The sequence below is a fragment of the Vulpes lagopus genome, chromosome 1 (assembly GCF_018345385.1).
Source record: "Vulpes lagopus strain Blue_001 chromosome 1, ASM1834538v1, whole genome shotgun sequence".
NCBI classification, from domain to species: domain Eukaryota; kingdom Metazoa; phylum Chordata; class Mammalia; order Carnivora; family Canidae; genus Vulpes; species Vulpes lagopus.
The window spans coordinates 184,992,479-185,012,378 of record NC_054824.1 but is presented as its reverse complement, the minus strand read 5'-3'; the positions used below and the strand labels follow the sequence as shown (position 1 = coordinate 185,012,378).

Below are 19,900 nucleotides of genomic sequence, written 5' to 3'. Positions count from 1 at the left end.
ACGAGGGGGGCCTCCTCCCCGAGCACAGGCCTGCCCCCAAGGAGACCGGACACGGAGGGTGCTGGCCGCGCCCGCTGGGGTCTGAGGCCCTGGAGCACCTCGGTGCGCCCTTGGGACCAGCTGCGTAGACCGACGGGGACCCAGCGGCCCGGGCGCTCCCCGAAGGTCGGCGGGCTGGCGCCACCTGCAGCCCGGCTGGGCAGCTGCAGCCCAAGGTCCTGCGGTCAGTCCCAGGGCCTGGGGCCGGTCCCCTCTCCTCAGGGCAGATGGGGCCACCTGGGCCTCGGCCCGTCGCCTTCCACAGTGAGCCAAAGCCCGGCCGAGCTAGCGCCTGCCCCGTCGGCCCTGGTCGGTCCCCCCAGGGGGGCTCTGACCTCCCACACTCCCTCCAGAACCTGTACCCAAAGCCCGGAGGCCTCAGAGGCAGCGTGATTCCCCCCACCCCGCCCTCCGCACCCCCATGACTCACATGGCGACCCCGCTCCCCGCTCCTGCCCCCCCACCCCCGGCCCAGGCCTCGGGGCTGCACAGCTGGGCCAAGACGCCCCCCACCCCGACCCGAGGCTCCACTTGGGGCTGGGCCCTGACGCCGATGAGCCGCCCAGGAAGGCCAGAGATGGTCCTGGCTCCCGCCGCCGGACAGACCCACGGATGCCCGCCGGCCCTGCTTCCGGCCTCACTCCTCCCGAGCGTGGCTCCATTCCGCTGCTCCCGCGCGAGGGGCCAGGGCTGCAAAGACCACCTGAGGCCCGTGTCAACCTCCGCAGCCGCCCTCGTGGCAGGCTTGGGGCGCTCAGGGCTAGCGTCCAGCCAGGTGGACGGTCACCATGGGGCTAACCTCTAGGACTCCCCATGAGCATAGCTTAGAAGAGGACTCGGCGTCCATCCCCCCTGGGGGGGCACCAGAGAAGGCTCTGAGGGTGCAGGGAGCCCCGCCTCCGTGCCCCTTCTCCAACCAGGCCTGAGAAAGGCCTCTCGGGCCGCGGCCCCTTGCGCTCTACCAGGAACGCGGGTTGGCCAGTGGGACCTCCGCCTTCCCTTCCCATTTGGGGACCTACCCACCTTTCGGGCCTCCTGCTCTGATTTGCCCAGGCCCTCTCTGTGCCCCCACGCACCCCAGGGCCCTGCGCAGGGACCACTGGTGTCCAGCATCAGGCGCCTGGCCATCCAAAATCGTGCAGCCGGGTCAGGGAGTCAGGCAGGAGCGCCGAGGCCGTGTCGTGTCACACGGTGGGGGGTTCACCGACGTGTGTGCCACCGGCTGCTTTCTCCTGGGTCCTCACCCTCTCCTGTTTCCGGTTTCTCCCGGTTTTTCCCACCTCCCAAATTCCCTGCTGCTCTCCCCCCTCCCTCCCTCCCTCCTATGGCAGAGGCACAAGGTGGGGAGCTGAGGAGCAGAGAAGACTCGGCAGCTGTGCCCGAGGGGCAGCCTCCCACGAAGCGACAAAGCCCCTGGTCGCTCCTGTGTCCGGTGCGGTGTGGCTGCAGCGCCAGCAGCCCCGCGGGGAACCCCAGGGACACTGGCAGGTAGACAGGGCTGGGGATGGCAGGAGAAGGGAAGAGGCTGGGGCAGGGGAACCCTGAGCAACTGGAGCTCTGAAGCTGGGGCCCCCAAGACATGAGACACCTGAGTCTAAGGCCACTGGAAAACTGGAAGATGGGGCGCTGGGGGCTGCTCCCCAGGAAAGCCGTCAGCACGGGGGCCTGGGCCGGCCACCCCGGCCACACCCCACCCTGCTCAGGGCTGCCTGCTGACCGGGACCTTGCACCCCGCCCCATGTCCTGCATGTCCTGCAGGCCGCTTCTTTCCTCCCGGGAGGGTGGACGCACGGAACACGCTCAGCCTCAGGCTCGACCACGCTCTTTATTCCTCACTTCGGGCCCTGCTGGGGTGCAGGCTGCCCTCCCGGGGAAGCCGGGCCCGGAAGGCTTGCCGAGGCCGCCCGTCCCCGCACGCCGGGCCCAGACCTCTGCTGCTCCCGCGCAGCACGGCGACCAGCGCCGACTCAAGGCAGCCCGTCCGGGAGCGCGCTGTTCAGGCAGTGGTAGAGGTCCATGTACTGCTCCTGGGGGGGACGCGGGGTCAGGAGCTGCGCCTGCCTCCTAGAACCTTCCCTGCCACCTCCTCCCAGCCCGTGCCCCTGCCCACCACCAAGCCCTGGTGGCCACTCACCAGCGTTGGGGTCATGAGGCCACAGGCCTGTGACTGCTGCAAGGCCACACTGAAAACGTCCACGGTGCACTCCGCGCCCGCCTGCTGCAGCAGCTGGTCCAGGGCCAGGAAAGTGCCCAGCTGGGCCACACCCCTGCTGCAATTGACCTCGAGGTGGATGGGGTGCCAGGGCGGGCGGGGGGCAGAAGGGCAGAGGAGGCTGGGGTACCCAGGTGTATGGGGACACGGGGCACCTGGCGAGCCCGGGGGTGGGGGGGTAAATCCGTAAAATATGTCAAATGGCCGGAAGCCATCAGGGCAGAGCAAGGAGGAAGGTGGGAGCCCTGAGGGACTGTGTCCTTTTGCTCCATGACCCAAGCAGGGCTCAGTGGGCAGTGAGGGGTGCGGGCACCCACTCCCCCAGCCCTCGTCCAGCAGCACCTGCAGTGGCTGAGCAGAGTCCCCGGCTTCGTCCTGTCCCGAGAGCAGCACTGGCCCACGGCAGCCAGGAAGGGCAGCAGGGTGGTGGCGGGGAGCTCACACCCCGGCTCCCAGCACGGGAACAGCAGTCTCTGCACCTGCCTCTCCTTCCCGCTCTCCCCCTGGGCCAAAGACACTGGCGCTGGCACAGGGAGGAGCAGAGGGACGACCGGCCACACAGCCCCTGCCCCCCACGCTGTGGCACCAACACCTACGTGCGTGACCCTCAGGAGGGTGCTGGGCCAGCCCGCTGTGACGCTCTCTGCCACCCAATGCACTGTCATCGTGTCTGTGACAATGGGCTGCGTCTCCGTGGGCCAGGACTGCTGTGAGCCGCACGTGGGGGCTGCTCAGGGGGCTCTCCAAGCTCCCTGCCCGTGCGGTCCCCTGCCCTGCCCCCATACCTGAGCCCTCCTGCCCTCTGCCCCCCTCACCTGCTCCTGGGTGTCAGGCGGGCACAAGGAGACCAGCACATGGGCCCCGTGCTCCCACACCAGCTCCCAGAGCTCCTTGGGCCCCGCGGGGCCGGTCACCACAACGTGGTCGTGGCCGGAAGGGCCGCCCTGCAGAGCACAGCCCGTTGGCTCCCAGGAACTGAGGGTGCCCCCTGCCCGGCGCAGCTCCAGGGCCCCCAGAGCTCCCGCCCAAGAAGCTCCAATGATGGAGGGGACCAAGGACAGGGCGGCGTCTCACAGGGAAGAGCCAGGCTTCCAGCATCTCGCTAGTGGGGCTTTCCTCGGCCGGGGAAAGCTGCAGGTGAGAACGGTCACCTGAGGGGAGGTGAGGGGGTGAGGCTGTGGGAGCTGTGCCCAGGCCGGGTGTCCCCCAGACACACTGCCCCCCTCCAGGCATGCTGCCCCCCAGGCCCACTGCCTCCCCCAGCCTGGGTGCCACCCCAGACCAGGTGCCCCTCTCAGCCTGCTGCCCCCCCTGCTGCCCTGCTGCCCCCACCAGCCTGCTGACCCCCAGGCCTGCTGACACCCCCAGATCCACTGACCCCCCACCAGCCTGCTCCCCCGCCTGCCCTTCTGCCCCCATCAGCCTGCTGCCCCCCAGGCCCACTGCCTCCCCCAGCCTGGGTGCCACCCCAGACCAGGTGCCCCTCCCAGCCTGCTGCCCCCCCTGCTGCCCTGCTGCCCCCACCAGCCTGCTGACCCCCAGGCCTGCTGACACCCCCAGATCCACTGACCCCCCACCAGCCTGCTCCCCCGCCTGCTCTTCTGCCCCCATCAGCCTGCTGACCCCCAGGCCTGCTGACTCCCCCAGGTCCGCTGAGCCCCCCAGCCTGCTGCCCCAACCAGCCCACTGCCCCCCCAAAGACTGTGTGTCCCTCCAGGCACGCTGACCCCTCAGGTCCACTGCCCCCCCAGGCCGTGTGCCCCCCAAGCCCGCTGTCCCCCCAAGGCCCGCTGCCCCCCAGGCCCCCTGCCCCCCTAGGACTACTGCCCCCCCCTCCGCCCCCTGTCCCCCTGCTCCCCTCGGGCGGCGCGGGGCTCACGCGGCACCGGGCTGTGCTGCTCGCGGCCGGCAGGGGGCGTGGGAGAGTCGGCGTCGTCCCGGAGGATGCGCTGCAGGAGCTGGGGGCGCGGGCGGCCGTGAGCGGGGGCGGGGGCGGGGGCGGGGGTGAGGGTGGGGGGGGGCTCCCGCCCTGGGGCTCCCGCCCTGGGGCCCCGCCCCGCCCCGCCCCGCGCGCACCGCGTACTCCCGCAGGAAGCCGGCGTTGGCGTGGGCGGCCCTCCGCGTGCAGGCCTCGGCCAGGCGGCTCACGGCGATGCGCTGCGGCCCGGGGGTCCCGCTCGCCGTCCCGGCGGCCCCGGCCCTGCACAGCGCGGGCGTCGGTGGGGGAGGGCACGGCCGGCGCCCCCGCCCGCGGGACCCCGGGGCGGCCGCTCACTCGGACGGCGCCGGCGGCCCTTCCAGGGCCTTGCGCAGGAGGCAGCGGTGCAGGAACACGTACTGGCTCTGCAGGGGCGCGGGGGGCGGGGGGCGGGGGGGCGGGGCGGGGGCCGCTCAGGGCGCGCCCAAGGGGAGGGCCCGCGCACCAGCCCCGCCCCGCTGCGCCCCTCCGCGCCCCATCGCGCCCCGCCCCGCCCCACCGCGCCCCACCCCTCCCCTCCATGCCCCGTCCCGCCTCACCCCTCCGCGCCCCGCCCCGCCTCACCCCTCCACGCCCCGCCTCACCCCTCCGCGCCCCGCCCCGCCCCGCTTCACCCCTCCGCGCCCCGCCCCACCGCGCCCCGCCCCGTCTCGCCCCTCCACGCCCCTCCACGCCCCGCCCCTCTCCGCCCCCCCCCCCCCCCCCCGCGCTCACCGGGGTCTGGATCATGAGCGGCCGGTGCAGCCGCAGCGCGTACACCGCGTGGAACACGTCCGCCGCGCGCTCCTCCTGCAGCTGCTGGAGCAGCCGCCACAGGGCCACGAAGGTGCCGGTGCGGCCCACGCCCGCGCTGCGGGGAAGCCGGGAGCCGAGTCCGCGGGGGGAGGGGCGGGGCGGGGCCCGCGCCGGCCCCCCCCATCGCCCCGCCCCTCCCGCGCCCCGCCCCATCGCCCCGCCCCTCCCGCGCCCCGCCCCATCGCCCCGCCCCCTCCCCCCCGCCCCGCCCCCCCCCACCTGCAGTGCACCAGCACCGGGCCGAGCCCCCGCGTGGCCGCCGCCTGCTCCCGGGCCAGCTGGACGAAGGCGAGCAGGGCGCTGGGGGCCTCGGGGACGCCGTGGTCGGGCCACGTGGTGAACTGCAGCTGCGTCACCGTCCGCGGCTGCCGCTGGGCCCGCTGAGCGCGGCAGGAGCAGGGGCCTGACCTGGGGCCGACCTGGGGCCTCCCGGGGCCTCCCGGGGCCTGCGCTCGGCCCAGCCCCTTCCCCGTCCCCAGGCCTCGGCCCGTGCCCCCCCACTCCCGCCGCGCCCCGCTCCCCGCTCCTGCCCCGCCAGGCCCGGGGCGCTCGGCTGGGCCAAGACGGCCCCACCCCGACCCGGGGCTCCACCTGGGCCCGGCCCTGACGCCCTGAGCCGCCCGGGAAGGCCCGGGAAGGCCAGGACGGTCACCGCCGCCCGCGCAGGGCCCCTCCGCGCTGCATCCCCGCGGGGAGCCTGGCCTGGGGGCTCGGGCGGGCGCAGGGGCAAGGCGGGTCCCTGGCTCTCCTGCCCGGTGAGCGGTTGTGCCCGCCGGCAGGGCCCAGGGCCGAGGCCAGGAGGGCTGCGGGGAAGCTGCCTCAGGGCTCTACGCTTGACCGGATAAAACTAACGTCCCCGCGGCCCCTGTGCCCTCCCTGCCCGACTCCTCGGGGCGGCTGCGAGCGGGCAGTTCTCGGGAGGCCCCAGGCCAGGGCACCCTGAGTGTCCCCCCCCATCCCCCGTCCCCCCAGGGCACGCACGTGCTGCAGCTGGAATTCCCGCTTGGTCCACTCGTCCTCAGGCTCCTCGGCCAGCAGGTGGACCGTGATGTGGCCGTGGGTGACCGGGGTGGAGCCCACGGGCCAGTAATGCTCACACAGCACCTAGGGCCAGAGGCGCAGAGCAGAGGGGTGGCTGTGGGCCCCCGCCTGGTCACTGCCACCCTCCGGTTTCCCCGGACCACCCTTCCCAGCCAGCTTTCCAGTCTCTGCCACCTGCTGGAGTCCTGCTCTCGGTACCGAGCCAGCTCCGCGCTGCCTCATCCGGAAGCCCCTCTCCTCCCCTGGCCCCGGCCCCGTCACCCCCACACCTGCCGTATGACCCCTGGGGTCCCAGGCAGCTGCTGGGCTCCTTTGCAAAACTGGGCGGCTCTGTTTAGGGCTGTGTGGCCTCGCTGCAGCGCGCAGCTGGAGGACAGACCCGCAGGGGCTCCTCTGCCCAGGGCCCCGCATCACACGGCGCACGGAGGAGACATCCCCGGGCTCGTTGGCAGACGGTGTGCAGAACATCCTCTCTCTGCTGCCCGCCCCGCGGCCGGCCGTGCCCCCTTCTCCTAACCCCCTTGCCCTCCTCTGCCTACAGCGAGAGCATGTGGACACACTGAGCAACGGCAGAGGTCAGAGGACACAGAGTCAACCTGGGAGCTTGAATGCCGGTCCCTGCTCCAGTGGCCCCGGGGACCCCACCCGCCTCCGGGCCTCTCCGGCCTGACCGCCTTCCCAGACCGGGCTGCAGTGTGCCACCTGGTGGCCAAGCCGCAGGGCCCGCTCACCCGGCCGTTCTCCATGCCCACTGTCAGCATGACGATGACGTGGACCTGCTGCTCCCACACCAGCCGCCAGAAGTCCTCCACGGTCTTCTTGAGAGGCCCCTGGGTGGCAATAAACTCCTGCGGGTTCGTGTAGCCCTGTGGGCGGAAGACGGGGACATGCTGACTGGGGACACCTTGGTCCCCAGGCCCCACCGAGCACACGGCAGTAAACGTCCCTTGAACGACGTGCAGGAGTGAGGGTGCTGTGCCCACACACGTGCAAACGCAGGAGCACCGGGAGCTCAAGCCAGGAGGGTGGCTGCACAGATGCCACCACCGCCACGGCCGCCGCCCCGGCACGACCCTGGAGGGCCCAGAAACACCTCCGCGGGAGTAACAAGGTCCTAACGTGCAGCGTTCCCAGCGCAACCTCCTCACCAGCCTTCTCAGTCCAAACTCCGTGTTTCTTCTGTCCTCAGAAACCTTCGCCACACCCGGACCGTCCCACCCGTGTCCTCCAGGTGTCCTTTCCGCCCTACGCCCTTCCCCTCTTCCATCTCTTATCAGAGCTCTGCGCATCCTTCAAGAGATCACGCGTCCCTTCCTCCCGGAAGCCCTTCCTGATTCGCCAGGTAGGCTTCCTCTCTCCTTCCACGCTCTGAGGACCACGCTTGTGCCCTCGGCATGGCGCTTGTCACGCTGAGTGGTACGTGTGACACACACATGCGTGAACGCGTGGGCACACCCGCACACACACGGCGGGCTCCCTCGAGGGCGAGGCTGCGGGTCAGCGCGCCAGGGCCCGGCGCACGGAAGGCCCCCCACGAAGGGCTCGGCCCCCAGGCACACGCGCCCACAGACGGCCCCGCGGGTGGCCCTTACCGGGATGAAGCTGGCGTTGATGTAGTCGGAGTGGGGCTCCCCGTCCAGCTGGCTCAGCCTGACCCGGGAGTGGTCATCTGCGGGGGAAGCTGTGCGCTCGGTGCCCGGGCCAGGCCAAGCCCCGCGCCCCTGCCCAGCCCGGCGCCCGGCGCTCACAGGGCAGCACGTGCGGGTAACGGTTCTTGGTGGCATTGGCAGGGTGCTCGGCCTCCAGCCTGGGCTGCTCCTTGCCCACCTCCTTCAGCTCCTGCGGAGATCGGGGCGGCTGGGTGCTGAGGCCCACCCACCTCTCCCCGCGGCAGGGCCTCGGGGCCCCGGCTCCTCTCGCCCCGAGCTCAGGGCCCCTCACCTCGAACTCCTGAAAGAAAGCCTGGTGAGCGTGGGCGCTCTTGGCCTCGTAGCTCTGCCGGAAGCTCTGGATGGGGATGGGCCGGTGGGTCCGCCTGGCGGGAGAGGGAGGAGGTGGGCCTGGGGGGGGCGGGGGTCCCGGGGAACAGCCCGCCCTGAGCTGGGGGACAGAGCACGGCCTCCGCTCTGGTGCCCGCCCCCCCCCCCCCCCCCGTGCACCCACGGCCACGCCCGGCCCTGGAGGGTCACAGGGGCTCCCGGGGGTGTGGCCGAGGCGGGCAGCCGCGCTCACCGCAGGTTGTAAGGGGTCAGCTCTTGGGAAAACCGATTCTTGTCCGCCCTGCGGAGGATGAAGAGGCGTGTGGGAGGAGCCCGGCTGCGGCGGGGGCCTCGCGGGGCGACAGCCGTCCCCCCACTCACCTCCGGGCCTTCGCCCTCCACCAGCACAGCAGGCCCAGCGCGGCGGCGCCGAGGCAGCAGCCCGCCAGGAGGCCCACGGCCGCGGGCAGGGACACGGCCGCCCTGGAGACGCTGGCGCGGGGCTCTGTGGACGCAAACGGTGGCTGTTGGGCCGTGTTCCTCCACCCGCGGCCGCCGTCCCCTGGGGCCACACGGTCAGCACCCGCCTCCGCAGCCCCATATCCCAGCCCAAGGCTGGAGGCCGGCAGTGGACGCCAGCAAGGTCGCCCCGCAGGGCACCCGGAGCCCCGGTTCCCGGCCTGCCTCCAGGGGACCCCAAACACTCCCCCCGATACCCCCAGGGCAGGCCGGGCCCTGGTGCCCTGGACCGTCTCCAACCACACCGTCCAGTCGGGCAGCTGCTAGCCGCGGGAGCCACTGGGTGCCTGAACCGCCACTGCAGGAGGTAAGATTTGCCGTAAGGAGCTCAAAGAGGGGCGCCCGGGGGCTCCGGGGTCCGGCGTCTGCCTTCGGCCCAGGGCGTGCCCCCGGGGTCCTGGGATCGAGTCCCGCACCAGGCTCCCTGCAGGGAGCCTGCTTCTCCCTCTGCCTGGGTCTCTGCTCCTCTCTGTGTCTCTCAGGAATAAATAAAATCTTTAAAAAAAATTTTTTTTTAAAGGATTTCAAAGACTTAATAATACAAAAGAATGTAAAGTATCTCGTTAATGATTCTTAAGATTGGTCGCGTGTGGATATGACAATGTCCTTACTATCTCAGTCTAATAAAAAGTGAGTAAAATTCCTGTCGCCTGTTCACTTTTGCCCGCGGGCCGTAGCTCCCTCCCCCCCCCCCCCTCGGAACCTGAGGACCCTACGGTGCACGCTCGCGGCTTGCTCCTGCCTCCCTGGACGGTGCTGTTGCAGAGCCCCAGTGGCCCAGGAGCCGCGGCTCGTTGCAGGGCCACGCAGGAAGGTGGGGCGATCGTGGAGGGACCAAGCACGAACGCCTCGGCCTCTGCCCGCCTGGGCCGCGCCTGGTGCCCGGAGCACCTGTGTCACTGGCCCTGGGTCCCCGGCTCCGCCGGGCAGGACACACTCCCTCCCTGGAGCCCAAGCCCAGTCCCTCCTGCTGCTGGTCCGGGCTGAGCCTCAGAAGGCGGGCGGGCAGTTGCAGCAGCACCCTTGCCCTCCCCGGGGCCCAGCCGGAACCCTCGCCAGTGCCCACCTACCCGAGAAGGCGGAGAAGGAGATGATGGTGTCGGGAGGGCTGCGTCTGGTAAAGGCCACAACGCTGAACCTGCGGCAGCGACACCGGAGCCTCTGCTGGGGAGGGGCAGGGAGGAAGGCAAAGCCCCTTCCAAACCACGGGGTCCCGGGCGGTGGACACTCGAATAGTGACTGCCCCTCGCCTGTTAAGGGGCCACGTGCCACGTACCCCCAACTGCACAACCGGCCGCCCCTAACTCCCCCCCAGCTCCTTGCCCTTCCGGACGGCAAGAGGCCCCCGAAGCAGGTGCCCACACGCCGAGGCAAGCTGAGCCGGAGTCCGTCCCCACCCGCCCCGGCCTGGTGTTTCTCCCCCTCACAAAAGTCCCCACGTAGCAGACGGGCGCTCCCTGTTTGCCTCGCCCACCGGGAGGCTCAGTCGGTGACCCTGCGGACCTCGCGGGCCGGCGAACACATCTGTGGAGCCGAAGTGCCAACAGCCCGTACTCCCGGGACACTCCCAACGGCTTCGCCCTCCCTCCGGTCTCAGCCCTCACCGGTACCGGGAACCTGGCTTGAGCTGCCCGTTGCATATCCCCCGGGTCCGGCCGCAGTCCTCTGTGCCCACAGGCACCGTCCAGGATCTGGGCATGGCCCAGGGCCCCGGGTAGAAGGGGCTGGGGAGCAGGGTGGCCAGGTAGGAGTCCCGTCCTCCGTAGTAGTGGTCGTGCCACGTGTGGTTGAGGGCTTCCCGGGGCGGCCGACCCACTGCAGGGGAACAGGAGGGGCCAGCGCAGATCGGCGGGCGGGCTGCGGCCTCGCTCCCCCGTTTCTCCCGCGGATGCCCAGCAGGCATCGCGCCACATCGGCCCCGTCTTCGAGAATGTTCCTGCTGCAGCACTCACGCTAGCCTCAGACATCTCGTCCTGCCGGTCCAGCGTGTGCAGCCCCCTCGCCCGTCCCACGCCAGGCAGGAGCCAGGGTGACCCCGTCACCTCCGTCCCGGGACTCACGTGACAGGTCGGTGGTAGCGATGATGCCGTACCACTGAATCTGCCCGTCGTCCTTGCCAAACATCCCCCGTGTGATGAGCACGCCCATCCCCGCCTCGGGCTCCAGCTGGGGGGCTGCAGCTAAGTCCGGGGGGTGCCAGCCTGGGGACGGACGGGGCAGAGCCAGGGCCTAACCAGGAGCCAGCGGCCAAGGGCAGGTCACGTCCCTAGCACCTGTCACGATGCCTGGCAACCAGTGCCTGACGGGGACGAGGAAGGAAGAACCGGGACCCCCCACCCCCGGGGCCAGGGTGCCGGGCACAGGCTCAACGGCATGCTGTGTGGAGCAGGGCCAAAGCAAGGCTTGGGGGGACGGGGGAGCAACCCCCAGTGGGCAGTGCTGGGGGAAGGCCCAGGGCGGCTCCGGAGGCCACGAAAGCGCTCACCCTCGGCAGAGGTGGCGCACAGCAGGGTGACCCCACGGCTCCGCAGACCGTTCCTGCCCAGCACGGTGAGGCCGAGGCGGTAGGACGTGGCAGGCAGCAGGCCGGGCAAGAGGAGAGCGTCCCCGGAGGTGCTGGCCTGGAAGACGAGGTGGGCGCGCCCCCCCACGGCCAGCTGCTCCGCCACCACCACACAGCTGTCCACGTCCCCCGCGGGCACCGTCCAGGTCAGGGCCAGGCCAGTGGCCTCGGGCTGACACTGCACATCCTCCACGGGGCCGGGCTCTGCGGGAATCAGAGGTTCCTCGCTGTGTGGGTGTCAGGACACCCCAAGAGGCTGGCGCTGGGGCAAAGGGGTGGGGCGCTGGCCCCTCGGAGACACGACGCCCCCTCTGGCCCCGAGCGCCCCTCTGGAGGAGCACGGGCCGCAGGGGCGGGGAGGAGCCCAGCGGGAGGGGCAGGGGCTCTTGCGGCGCTGACAGCGCTGGGGCCTGGCCTCGGGCCTGCCCCCGGGGCTCCTGCATTCCCCCCACACACAGCCACGTACCCACAGGCAGCACCACCGGGTGGGTGGCCGCCTGCAGCGGCCCCGCCTGGCACAGCACTGACAGGGAGAGATTGCGTCCGGGGGTGAGGTCCCTGAGCACCAGGCGGGCCTGGCCGAGCACCAGGGGCTGCGCCCAGGGGAGGCGCCCGGCCTCCGAGAGCTGGGCATGGCACGCCCCGTGCCCCAAGGGGCCGCTGGCCCAGGCCAGGGTGATTACGGCGCTGCCCGCCTGCATGGACACCAGCAGCTCGTTGGGCAGGAGCGGAGCTGCGGACGGAAGGGGAGCGGGTGAACCGGCGCGGGAGGCCAGGGGGCACCGACCGGGCGGGCGAGGCTGGAGGGGGCTGGGGGTGCACGGGGGCGGGGTTGGCAGGTGGACCTAAGGAGGGGCCGGGGTCTGGGGTCTCTGCAGCCCCCACTCACAAGTCCAGCCCGAGGCAGTGGTGGCCGCCGAGAGGAGGGGCCCAGCCCGTGCGACGACCTCCACGTCGTACTGAGTGCCCGGGGTCAGCGCAGAGAAGCTGGTGCCACCCACCTCCGCCGCCAGGGTCCTGGAGCCCGCCAGGGCCCCCCCCAGGTACAGCGATACCTGGTAGCCGTCGCGCGCCCCGGGCGCAGGGACCCAGGACGCCCGGAGCTCGGTGGGGCCTTCGGTGGTCACGTGCAGCAGGGGAGGGGCGCGGGGGGCTGCGGGGAGAGCCAGGTATGGCAAGGCTGAGCGGAAGGGAGGTGTTAGGGGCCGAACTCCGCGCCCCCGCAAATTCACCAAATTCACCCTGCCAGAGGGGGCGGTGGCCCGGGTGGGCCAGGGTCTTCCTGCAGGAGCAGCGGCAGCAGCGCACAAGCTCACCCAGCATCGCACTCACCAGTTACTCCCTCTCCCCCCCCCACCGTGGGAGGCAGGGGCTGCCCCGGCTGCTCCCGACTTAAACCCATTGCCTCTTCCAGCCCCAGGCCCTGTAGGCCTTCTAAAGGCCCCCATGTAGGGCGTCTAGGGGGCTCAGGGCATGGCCCCGGGGTCCCGGGATCGAGTCCCACATCGGGCTCCCCGTAGGGAGCCTGCTTCTCTCTCTGCCTCGGTTTCTGCCTTCCTCTGTGTCTCTCAGGAATAAATAAAGTCTTTAGAAGATAATAATAAATAAAGGCCCCCACGTGACGGGCAGGGCCTTAAGGGCAGGCACTGTCTGGGGCCCCTTCACCCTCAGCTGGAGCCTGGGCCCTGGAGTCACAGAAGCCTGGCCCAGTCATCGAGTCAACATCTCCTTTGCAAATGGGGGAAACTGAGGCTCAGAGGCTCACTCTGGAGACTGAGCCTCGGCTAGCACCCGGGTCTCCTGCCTGAAGCTCTTTCCAGCTTCCCCCGAAGCCTGCCTGAGGTCACGTGTGGGAGGAGGGGGGTGCGGGGAGTCACCACACTGGAGAAGGACGAACTGAGGGTGGGGGCAAGGACGAGCTGAGGGAGGCTCCAGCAAGAAGGGGGCACCCAGGCCAGTGTGACGGGGGCTTCCAAACCCGGCTCTAGGGCCCTGGAGGCTTCAGGGGAGCGGGAGAGGACCCACCGTGCGATGCTCAGCGAGCCCTGCGCCGTCCCCGCCAGCCCGGCCCCCGCCCCGCACCCCTGGACAGCAGCGAGCAGCAAGGAGCAGAGACCAGGTCACAGTGTCGGAGAGGGAACCCCGGCTCCCCGTAGGGCCAGGAGCCCAGGGCAAGTGAGGGGGCTTCTCTGTGCCTTAGTTTCTCAAATGTGAAAGGGACAGAGCCGTAGAGTCCGCCTGCGAGGCTGGTTGTCTTGAGGAGGAAATGGGAGACCACGGGGAGGCCCGAGCAGAGGACCCGTGAGCCTGAGCCGCTGCGGCTATTACCCGGCCTGGGGGGGCGGGGGGTCAGGGGGGGTGTTGGAGCCTGGGTCCTGGCTGGGTCTCCCTGGCCACGCGAGAGCGGAGGGGGGCATGCCCTGGCCGCTGAGCGAGAGCACCCCCCGGGGTCTGCCCGCCTTCTGGGATGCCCCGGGGTGGGGGGCCCAGGTAGGGACGTGGGGACCCCGGTGCCTGGAGGTCCGGGGGCAACCCAGCGGCCGGCCCGCCCACAGATGGCAGAGTCGTCGCGGGGAACGCGTGGCCCGGGAACCCAAGCAGCACGGAGGCCGGGGAGGAAGGGTGTACAGGGCACTCACGCGTCCAGCCCGTGGCGTTGGCGCTGCTGCTCTCGTCTGGGCCCCGCACGGTGACCAGCTGAACCAGAACCTCGGCGCCTGGGGGCAGCTGGGCCCACGAGAAGTTCTGAGCCTCGGGGCCCAGAGTGTCCCTGCTTTCCAGAGTCAGGGGCCCCAGGCGGTAAAGCCGCAGCCGGAAGCCATCCCTGCCCCCGCGGGGGGCGCTCCAGGAGGCGGTCAGGGCGGGGGGCCGGGTGGCGAGGCGCAGGCTCAGGTTGGCAGGAGGAGCAGGGACTGCAAGGTCAAGGTGGAGACACTCCTGGAGTGACCCACCTCCCCTGCCCCATCACCGGCACCCTCCTCCCTTTTCGGGCCAGCGTCCCGGGGGCTCCAGACACTCTCCTCGTGTCTCCCAGGTGAGCCTCCTGCGGGGCGCCCGGGGTGCAGTCGTGTAAGCCTCGATTCCGGCTCAGGCCATGATCTCGGGGTTGAGAGCGGAGCCCCGTGGAGGCCGCACGCTAAGTGGGGAGCCTGCTAGAGAGTCTCCCTGTCCTCTGCCCCTCCCCACCCCATGTGCGCTGGCGGGTGAGCTCTCTCTCTCTGTCTCTGTGTCTCTGTCTCTCTCTGTCTCTGTCTGTCTCTCTGTCTCTGTCTCTGTGTCTTTGTCTCTGTCTCTGTCTCTCTGTCTCTGTCTCTCTATGTCTCTGTCTATCTCTGTCTCTCTGACTCTGTCTCTGTCTCTCTCTCTCTGTCTATGTCTCTGTATCTCTGTATCTCTGTCTCTCTGACTGTCTCTCTCTCTCTGTCTCTGTCTCTATCTCTGTCTCTCTCTGTCTCAAATAAATCTTTAAAAAAGAAAAAAGAAAACCACTTGAACAACACAGTCCCTGCCCGGATGCCTGCCCCCCACCTCGTCCCCACGCTGCGGCTCCTTGAGGGTGTGAGGTCTGGTCACAGGGTCCCCGCAAAACCCAGCACCCACTTCTTAAGGCCCTCCGGGCCCTGTCTCCAGCTCACCTGCTGGCATTCACTCCCTGCAAGCTCCGCCCTCCCCCTCTCTTCCCCCGCCCCTTCCCTTTCTCTCCCTCTCCCCCCACCCCAGGGCCTTGGCACGTGCTTAGCCTCTCCAGAAAGCCCTTTTCTGTCAGACTCAGACCCTAAGCTTCTCAGCTCACCCTCCTCCCTCTCCAGGAAGCCTTCCCTGACTCCCTACGCAGGTTGCCCTTCTGTGAGTCCTAAGACATTAGACGGAACCTCATAAAATTCCCAATAGTCATCAGTTTTAACCTATAAGAACACAGCTGGCGGCTCCAAATCCATGCTGCGTATCCGCATCACGCGCTTACGTCTGTTGTGTGACGCGTAACATGTGTGCGCCTACGTGTTCACATATCTCCTCTGTCTGCTGTCGTCTTCCTTCCTAGACCGTCCTGCTCGTGAGTCTTAGCCTCAGCACCTAACCCCAAACCTAAAGAGTGGGAGGCGCTCATTAAATATCTGCTGAATAGGTGGACGTGTGGCTGGAGGGCTGATCGGTGGGAGGAGGCGGAGCACGCTTGCAAACAGATCCACGGCAGGCCCACCCTGACGCACACGCGACCCTCCGAGCCCAGAGAGGAAGCTGGGACCCCACACCCACTGTCCTGCGCGGGCCCGGGGGCTGCGGCCCAGGACTCACGGGTGCAGGCGCGGGTCCTCTGGGTGCTGGAGCGCAGGCTCCCTGCCCAGGCCCAGACGGACACGGTGTAGCAGGAGCCAGGCAGCAGGCCCCTCAGAGTCAGGCCCGAGCTCTCCGGCCCCACGTCCACCAGACCGCCCGGGGGCCTCTGGCTGCCCTCCTGATGCCAGGCGACCCTGTAGCCTTCCCGCGGCCCTGGGGCCGGGGCCCAGCCGATGGCCAGGTCAGAGGGGCTGCCCCTGCCGGTGACCTCCAGTGACCGCGGCGCCGGGGGCTCTGGAGGAGGGACGGTTTGGTAAGGGGGGCATGGAGTGTGTCCCTGTGAGGCCGCTTCCCTCCTCCCCCGGTCACTCACCCCCAGCCGCAGGGTCCCACCCCGGGGTCAGGGGACACGGTGGCTGATGCTCACTCGTGTGGTCTGTGAGGTTCCGGGTAGTGTTTCTCAGAGACGAGGCGATGTCCACCCGGGAGTGGGCCCCAGGCGCTGGCCCCCCGGAGGTGCCGAGCGCGGTGGCAGGTGGCACAGAGATGTTTCCAGGAAGGCCCGGGGCCCCCTCGGTGTAGAGCAGGGCCTGCCTGCCGGGCTCCGCAGGGGCCGCCAGCCCGTCCAGCGGCAGCTCGGACCCATTGCTCTGCGCGGGCTGGGCCGCAGAGTCTGCAGAGGATGCAGCGTGTGGGGAGTGAGCACGCGGCTGCTTCTCCGCGCAGGTGCCCGGGCAGGTGCCCCCTCCCATTCCCGGCAGCCCAGACTCACCAGGCAGCCAGGCGCTGGCCCGGGCCCAGGCGTCATAGGGCCCAGCCAGAGCCCCGAGCTCCAGAGTGTAGTGTCCAGGGGGCAGGGGCCCCGGGAACGTGGCGCGGAGGGCTCCCGGGCCCCGCGTGCTGTTCCTCTCCACCGGCCCACTGAGCCTGAGCAGATAGCCGTCCCGGGCACCAGGCCCCGCCCTCCAGCTCGCCCAGAGCGCCGCGGGCCGGGGCAGGAGCAGCAGGTCCAGAGGGGCAGAGGGATCTGGGGGGACAGGGCGCAAATATGTGCAGAGCACCCACCCGGTGGGGGCGAGACAGCCTGCCCTCCTCGCGCCGTCCTCTCCCCATGCACTAGGCCGCGCGACGGCCAGAGGCGGGCACCGCCACCCACCGCCACCCGCCATTCGGGGTGAATTCTGGGATGCGGCTGTGACAGCGTAACAGGAGTAACAGCTCGCCGGCGACCGAGCGTGGCCACGCCAGCAGGTCCTAAGCACCCCCCACTGTGCTCGTGTGTACCCCCCTCAAGGCCGCCAACTGAGTCATCACCGCCCCCTTTACCGAACCAGAAACAAACAGAGAAGGTAAGCGGTTTGCCCGGAGCCCCGGCCAGGAGGGGCACCCGTGACGTTTGGAACCCGCTCCACGGAGCGGTTGCTGCTCCCTCGACCGGGGCGAGACGGCGCTTCTCGCAGCAACATGGGGACGTCAGCCTGGGCTCCGCGGGCACCCAAGGCCACTCCCCAGCTGCTTGACCTGCTCTCCGAACCTCGGCTCCCTTCCCCCTACCACACGCTGGGGGCGACAGGACCGCGTTGGCACCGTGGCTGGCACGGGGAGTGATGGTGATGTCACACCACCATGGTTCTTCAGGTGCCCCCCCACCAGGCAGCAAGGGAGGCCGCTCCCCACCCAGCCTCACCCCTTCCCGCAGGATCCCGAAGGGGCCCCCCCACGTATCCCGCCCACTCGGCCGGAGGAGAGCTGGGAGCCTGTCCTGGTCCCCCTGCCCCCAGCACTCACAGGTCCACTCGGTGGCGTGGGGCCCCGCTGCCCGCCAGGGCCCGGCCACAGCGCAGAGCGTCAGCTCGTAGGGGGTGCCCGGGGAGAGGTGAAGGAAGGTGTGGCTGGAGACCCCGCGTCCGACCGCTGCAGTCAGGTTGGTGCCGCCCAAGAGGTCTGTGAGCACCAGGAGGAGCCCGGCGGCCCCGGCCGAGTGGTTCCAGGAGGCGTGCAGGGCGCCGGCGCCCAGGGCACGCAGCAGCAGCTGGGGAGGGGACACGGGGGCTGGAAGAAGGTGGGGAGAGCAGAGTCAGGCCCCGAAGGGCCGTGGGGTGGGCGCTGGCGCCAGCCCTGGCGGTAGGAGAGCAGAAGCCCGGCTCTGCTGGGCCAAGGCGGCCCGTGCGGCTCTGGCCTGTCCCCGCCGCTCCCAGACCGGCTGCCGTCTGGGCCTTGCCAAGCGCCCGCCTTACCTGTCCACTGGCGGACGCTGCTCTTGGCCCGGGGGTCGCCGGCCCAGGTGGTGGCCTCCAGAACATACTCGCTGCCTGGCCGGAGGTCCCTAAAAGTGTAGGACAGGGAGCCCGGTGGCACGGAGACGTTGCGCACCAGCGTCTGGGACTCCAGGTGGTAGAGGAGAAGGCGGCAGGCCCCCTGCTCCCCCGGGGCAGCAGCCCACGAGGCCTCGAGGCTGGACGGGCTCCCGGGGCTCCGGAGCCGCAGGTCGCGGACAGCGGCGGGGGCTGCGGAGGTGGGGAGAAGCGGCACGTCGGGACCAGAGGGGCCGCACCCCGGGGCCCCCGGGGCCTCTAGACCGGCGCCGTCCCAGCATGGTCCTTGGAGAAGCTGCCCTCCTGGGCTCCCTGGTCCCTGGCCACCCCCCGGGACAGCCGCCTCCCACTCGGCCCCCAGGCAGTGCGTGCACCACCGGTCCCAGCCCGCAGGCCACACAGCGGGGCTCCGTCCGCAGGGCCGCAGGGCAGTCCCTGCCAGCAGGGAGCGACTTCCAGGCCCGGGGCCCGGAGCGCGGGCTGCATAGGTGCGGGCCGGAGCGCTGCCCTTCTACAGCCCGGGGGACGCGGGTGAGGCCGAGGGCACGGCTGAACTTGTCTGGCCCCGGGCTGCCCAGCTCAGAGAGAGGCTGGTTGGCCTCCCCTGGCCTCCCTCCAGGGAAAGGGGTGCAGAGTCTCCCAGTGCCCTCTCCTCTACAGGAGGGAAGGCAGGAAAAAGGGCCGGAGGGGAGGCCAAAGCTGGCATGGAGAAATCAACCCTGCGCCCCCGGACCTCCCGGACCCCCGCCCCGTGGAGACACCTACCTCCTCCCGGTGTGTCTGGGCTCCCAGCCGGGGCGTCTCCCTGCAGGAGGAGGGGGAGGAGATGGGCAGGGGCTGTGGGGTCTGGGCCTCCGTGAAAGGCAGTGGGCCACAGGGTCAGGATCAGTGAGACGGCCGTCCTGGGCCTGGCACTGCCCCAGAGAGGCCCCAGAGCAGCCCCCCAGGCACAGCCAGGCTCGGAGGCAGCCGGGCAGGGGGAGGCCATCTGGGGAGGGCGGCGGTGGGGCCCCGCAGACAGCCGGACAGGCCCCGGAGGAGGGAGCCCCCCGCCTCCCCGCCCCCAGGGCCCACCGCACCTTGGCCAGGAAACCGCAGAGCCAGAGCAAGGCGGCAAACAGGACGGGGGACCTCATCCCGACGCTGTAAGGGAACGATGGAGGCAGCAGGGGCGGAGCCAGGCCCCCAACCCTCCCCTTGCCGCCTGGTGGGCAGGGGTGGAAGCAGGCACAGGCGGCAGGCGGCCCAAGAGCAAGGGGCTGTCTCTGGACGCAGACCCTAAGCCCTCGGCAGCAAGTCGCCCCCAGGGCCGGAGGGTGGAAGCCGACTGCACCTGTGAGGCTGCAGAGAAGCCCTCCTCTCCCTCCCCTGCCCCCGCACACCCCCCTCCGCCCCGCCCCTCCTCCAGCAGATAACTGGCCTGGGAAAGTCCAGGACAAGGACAAGGTGGCCTTGCCAGCGGGCACACAGGGCACAGGCAGTGGCTCCCCACCCCCGGCCCCGAAGCAGAGTGTGGCTGTGCTGACTATCAGCAGGCGGACACAGGCGCTCTGCAGCCAGCGGGGGAGGCGAGGGCTGGGGACATGTGCACGGGTGGGGGGTGGGGCTGAGCGGATGCGCCCGCTGGGAGCGCGTCCCCCTCGGTGCCCCCACGTGGCTCCAGACCCTCGTGGACGGGGTGGGGTGGGGTGTGTGTTGGGGGGACCCATTTTAAAGGCCGTGAGCCACCGCGATGACAGGTCTAGAAGAGCCCGCCTGGCCCCTGGGACCCGTCTGCTCCCACATCCTCACTGAGCGCCACGGAGGGGGAGCCCGGCCCCAGACGGCGAATCCTGCTCCTAACCGGGGTCCTCTCGGCCTGGAGCTCTCTGAGGAGCTACCTAAGTCTCGTGGTGGCGGCGGCGGCTTTCCGTCCCCACCTAGGTCAGCGGTGCCCACCTGTCCCCCCGCCCCCACCAGGCTGCAGGCAGGTGAAGCGCAGGGGAGCCTCCCCGAGGCCTGGCCTAGAAGCGGGTCAGCTTGACCCCGGCCTAGAGCCAGCTCCTCACCTGGAGCCCCACACCCTGTGTCCCCACCCCGAGGGAAGGGCGGGAGCAGGAGGGAAAGCAAGGGCTCGGGCCCTGGGGAAGGAGCCCGGGACTCCCGCCCACTCAGGAAGTGGCGAGGGGCAGGTGCAGAAAG

The 19,900-nt window shown here is 70.5% G+C and overlaps 1 protein-coding gene across 20 annotated transcripts; it reads right to left on the bottom strand.

Annotated features, from left to right (window-relative positions):
• Window positions 1-1,832: 1,832 nt before the first annotated feature.
• On the bottom strand, window positions 1,833-19,816 carry LOC121471340 (receptor-type tyrosine-protein phosphatase V-like). Of its 20 annotated transcripts, XM_041721974.1 has the most exons (32): window positions 18,799-19,795; window positions 18,485-18,524; window positions 17,642-17,911; window positions 17,193-17,456; window positions 16,177-16,431; window positions 15,778-16,077; window positions 15,423-15,698; window positions 13,766-14,038; window positions 12,016-12,279; window positions 11,593-11,859; window positions 11,049-11,330; window positions 10,624-10,764; window positions 10,168-10,378; window positions 9,634-9,701; window positions 8,426-8,549; window positions 8,298-8,345; window positions 8,007-8,100; window positions 7,814-7,904; window positions 7,658-7,734; window positions 6,797-6,931; window positions 6,006-6,128; window positions 5,244-5,404; window positions 4,944-5,079; window positions 4,527-4,594; window positions 4,328-4,451; window positions 4,131-4,209; window positions 3,326-3,402; window positions 3,067-3,195; window positions 2,848-2,958; window positions 2,594-2,754; window positions 2,174-2,309; window positions 1,851-2,066 (listed from the first exon to the last, which is right to left on the bottom strand). In XM_041721974.1, the coding sequence occupies exons 1-32, from the start codon at window positions 19,426-19,428 to the stop codon at window positions 2,007-2,009; spliced, it is 5,475 nt and encodes a 1,824-aa protein (XP_041577908.1). In that variant the 5' UTR covers window positions 19,429-19,795; the 3' UTR covers window positions 1,851-2,006. The 20 variants fall into 20 exon arrangements, 9 of the variants coding, with proteins under 9 accessions (XP_041577918.1, XP_041577908.1, XP_041577899.1 ...); XM_041721965.1 differs by having other exon boundaries at window positions 2,174-2,306; window positions 2,594-2,958; window positions 18,799-19,808; XM_041721956.1 differs by having other exon boundaries at window positions 2,594-2,958; window positions 18,799-19,794.
• Between the last annotated feature and the right edge of the window lie 84 nt (window positions 19,817-19,900).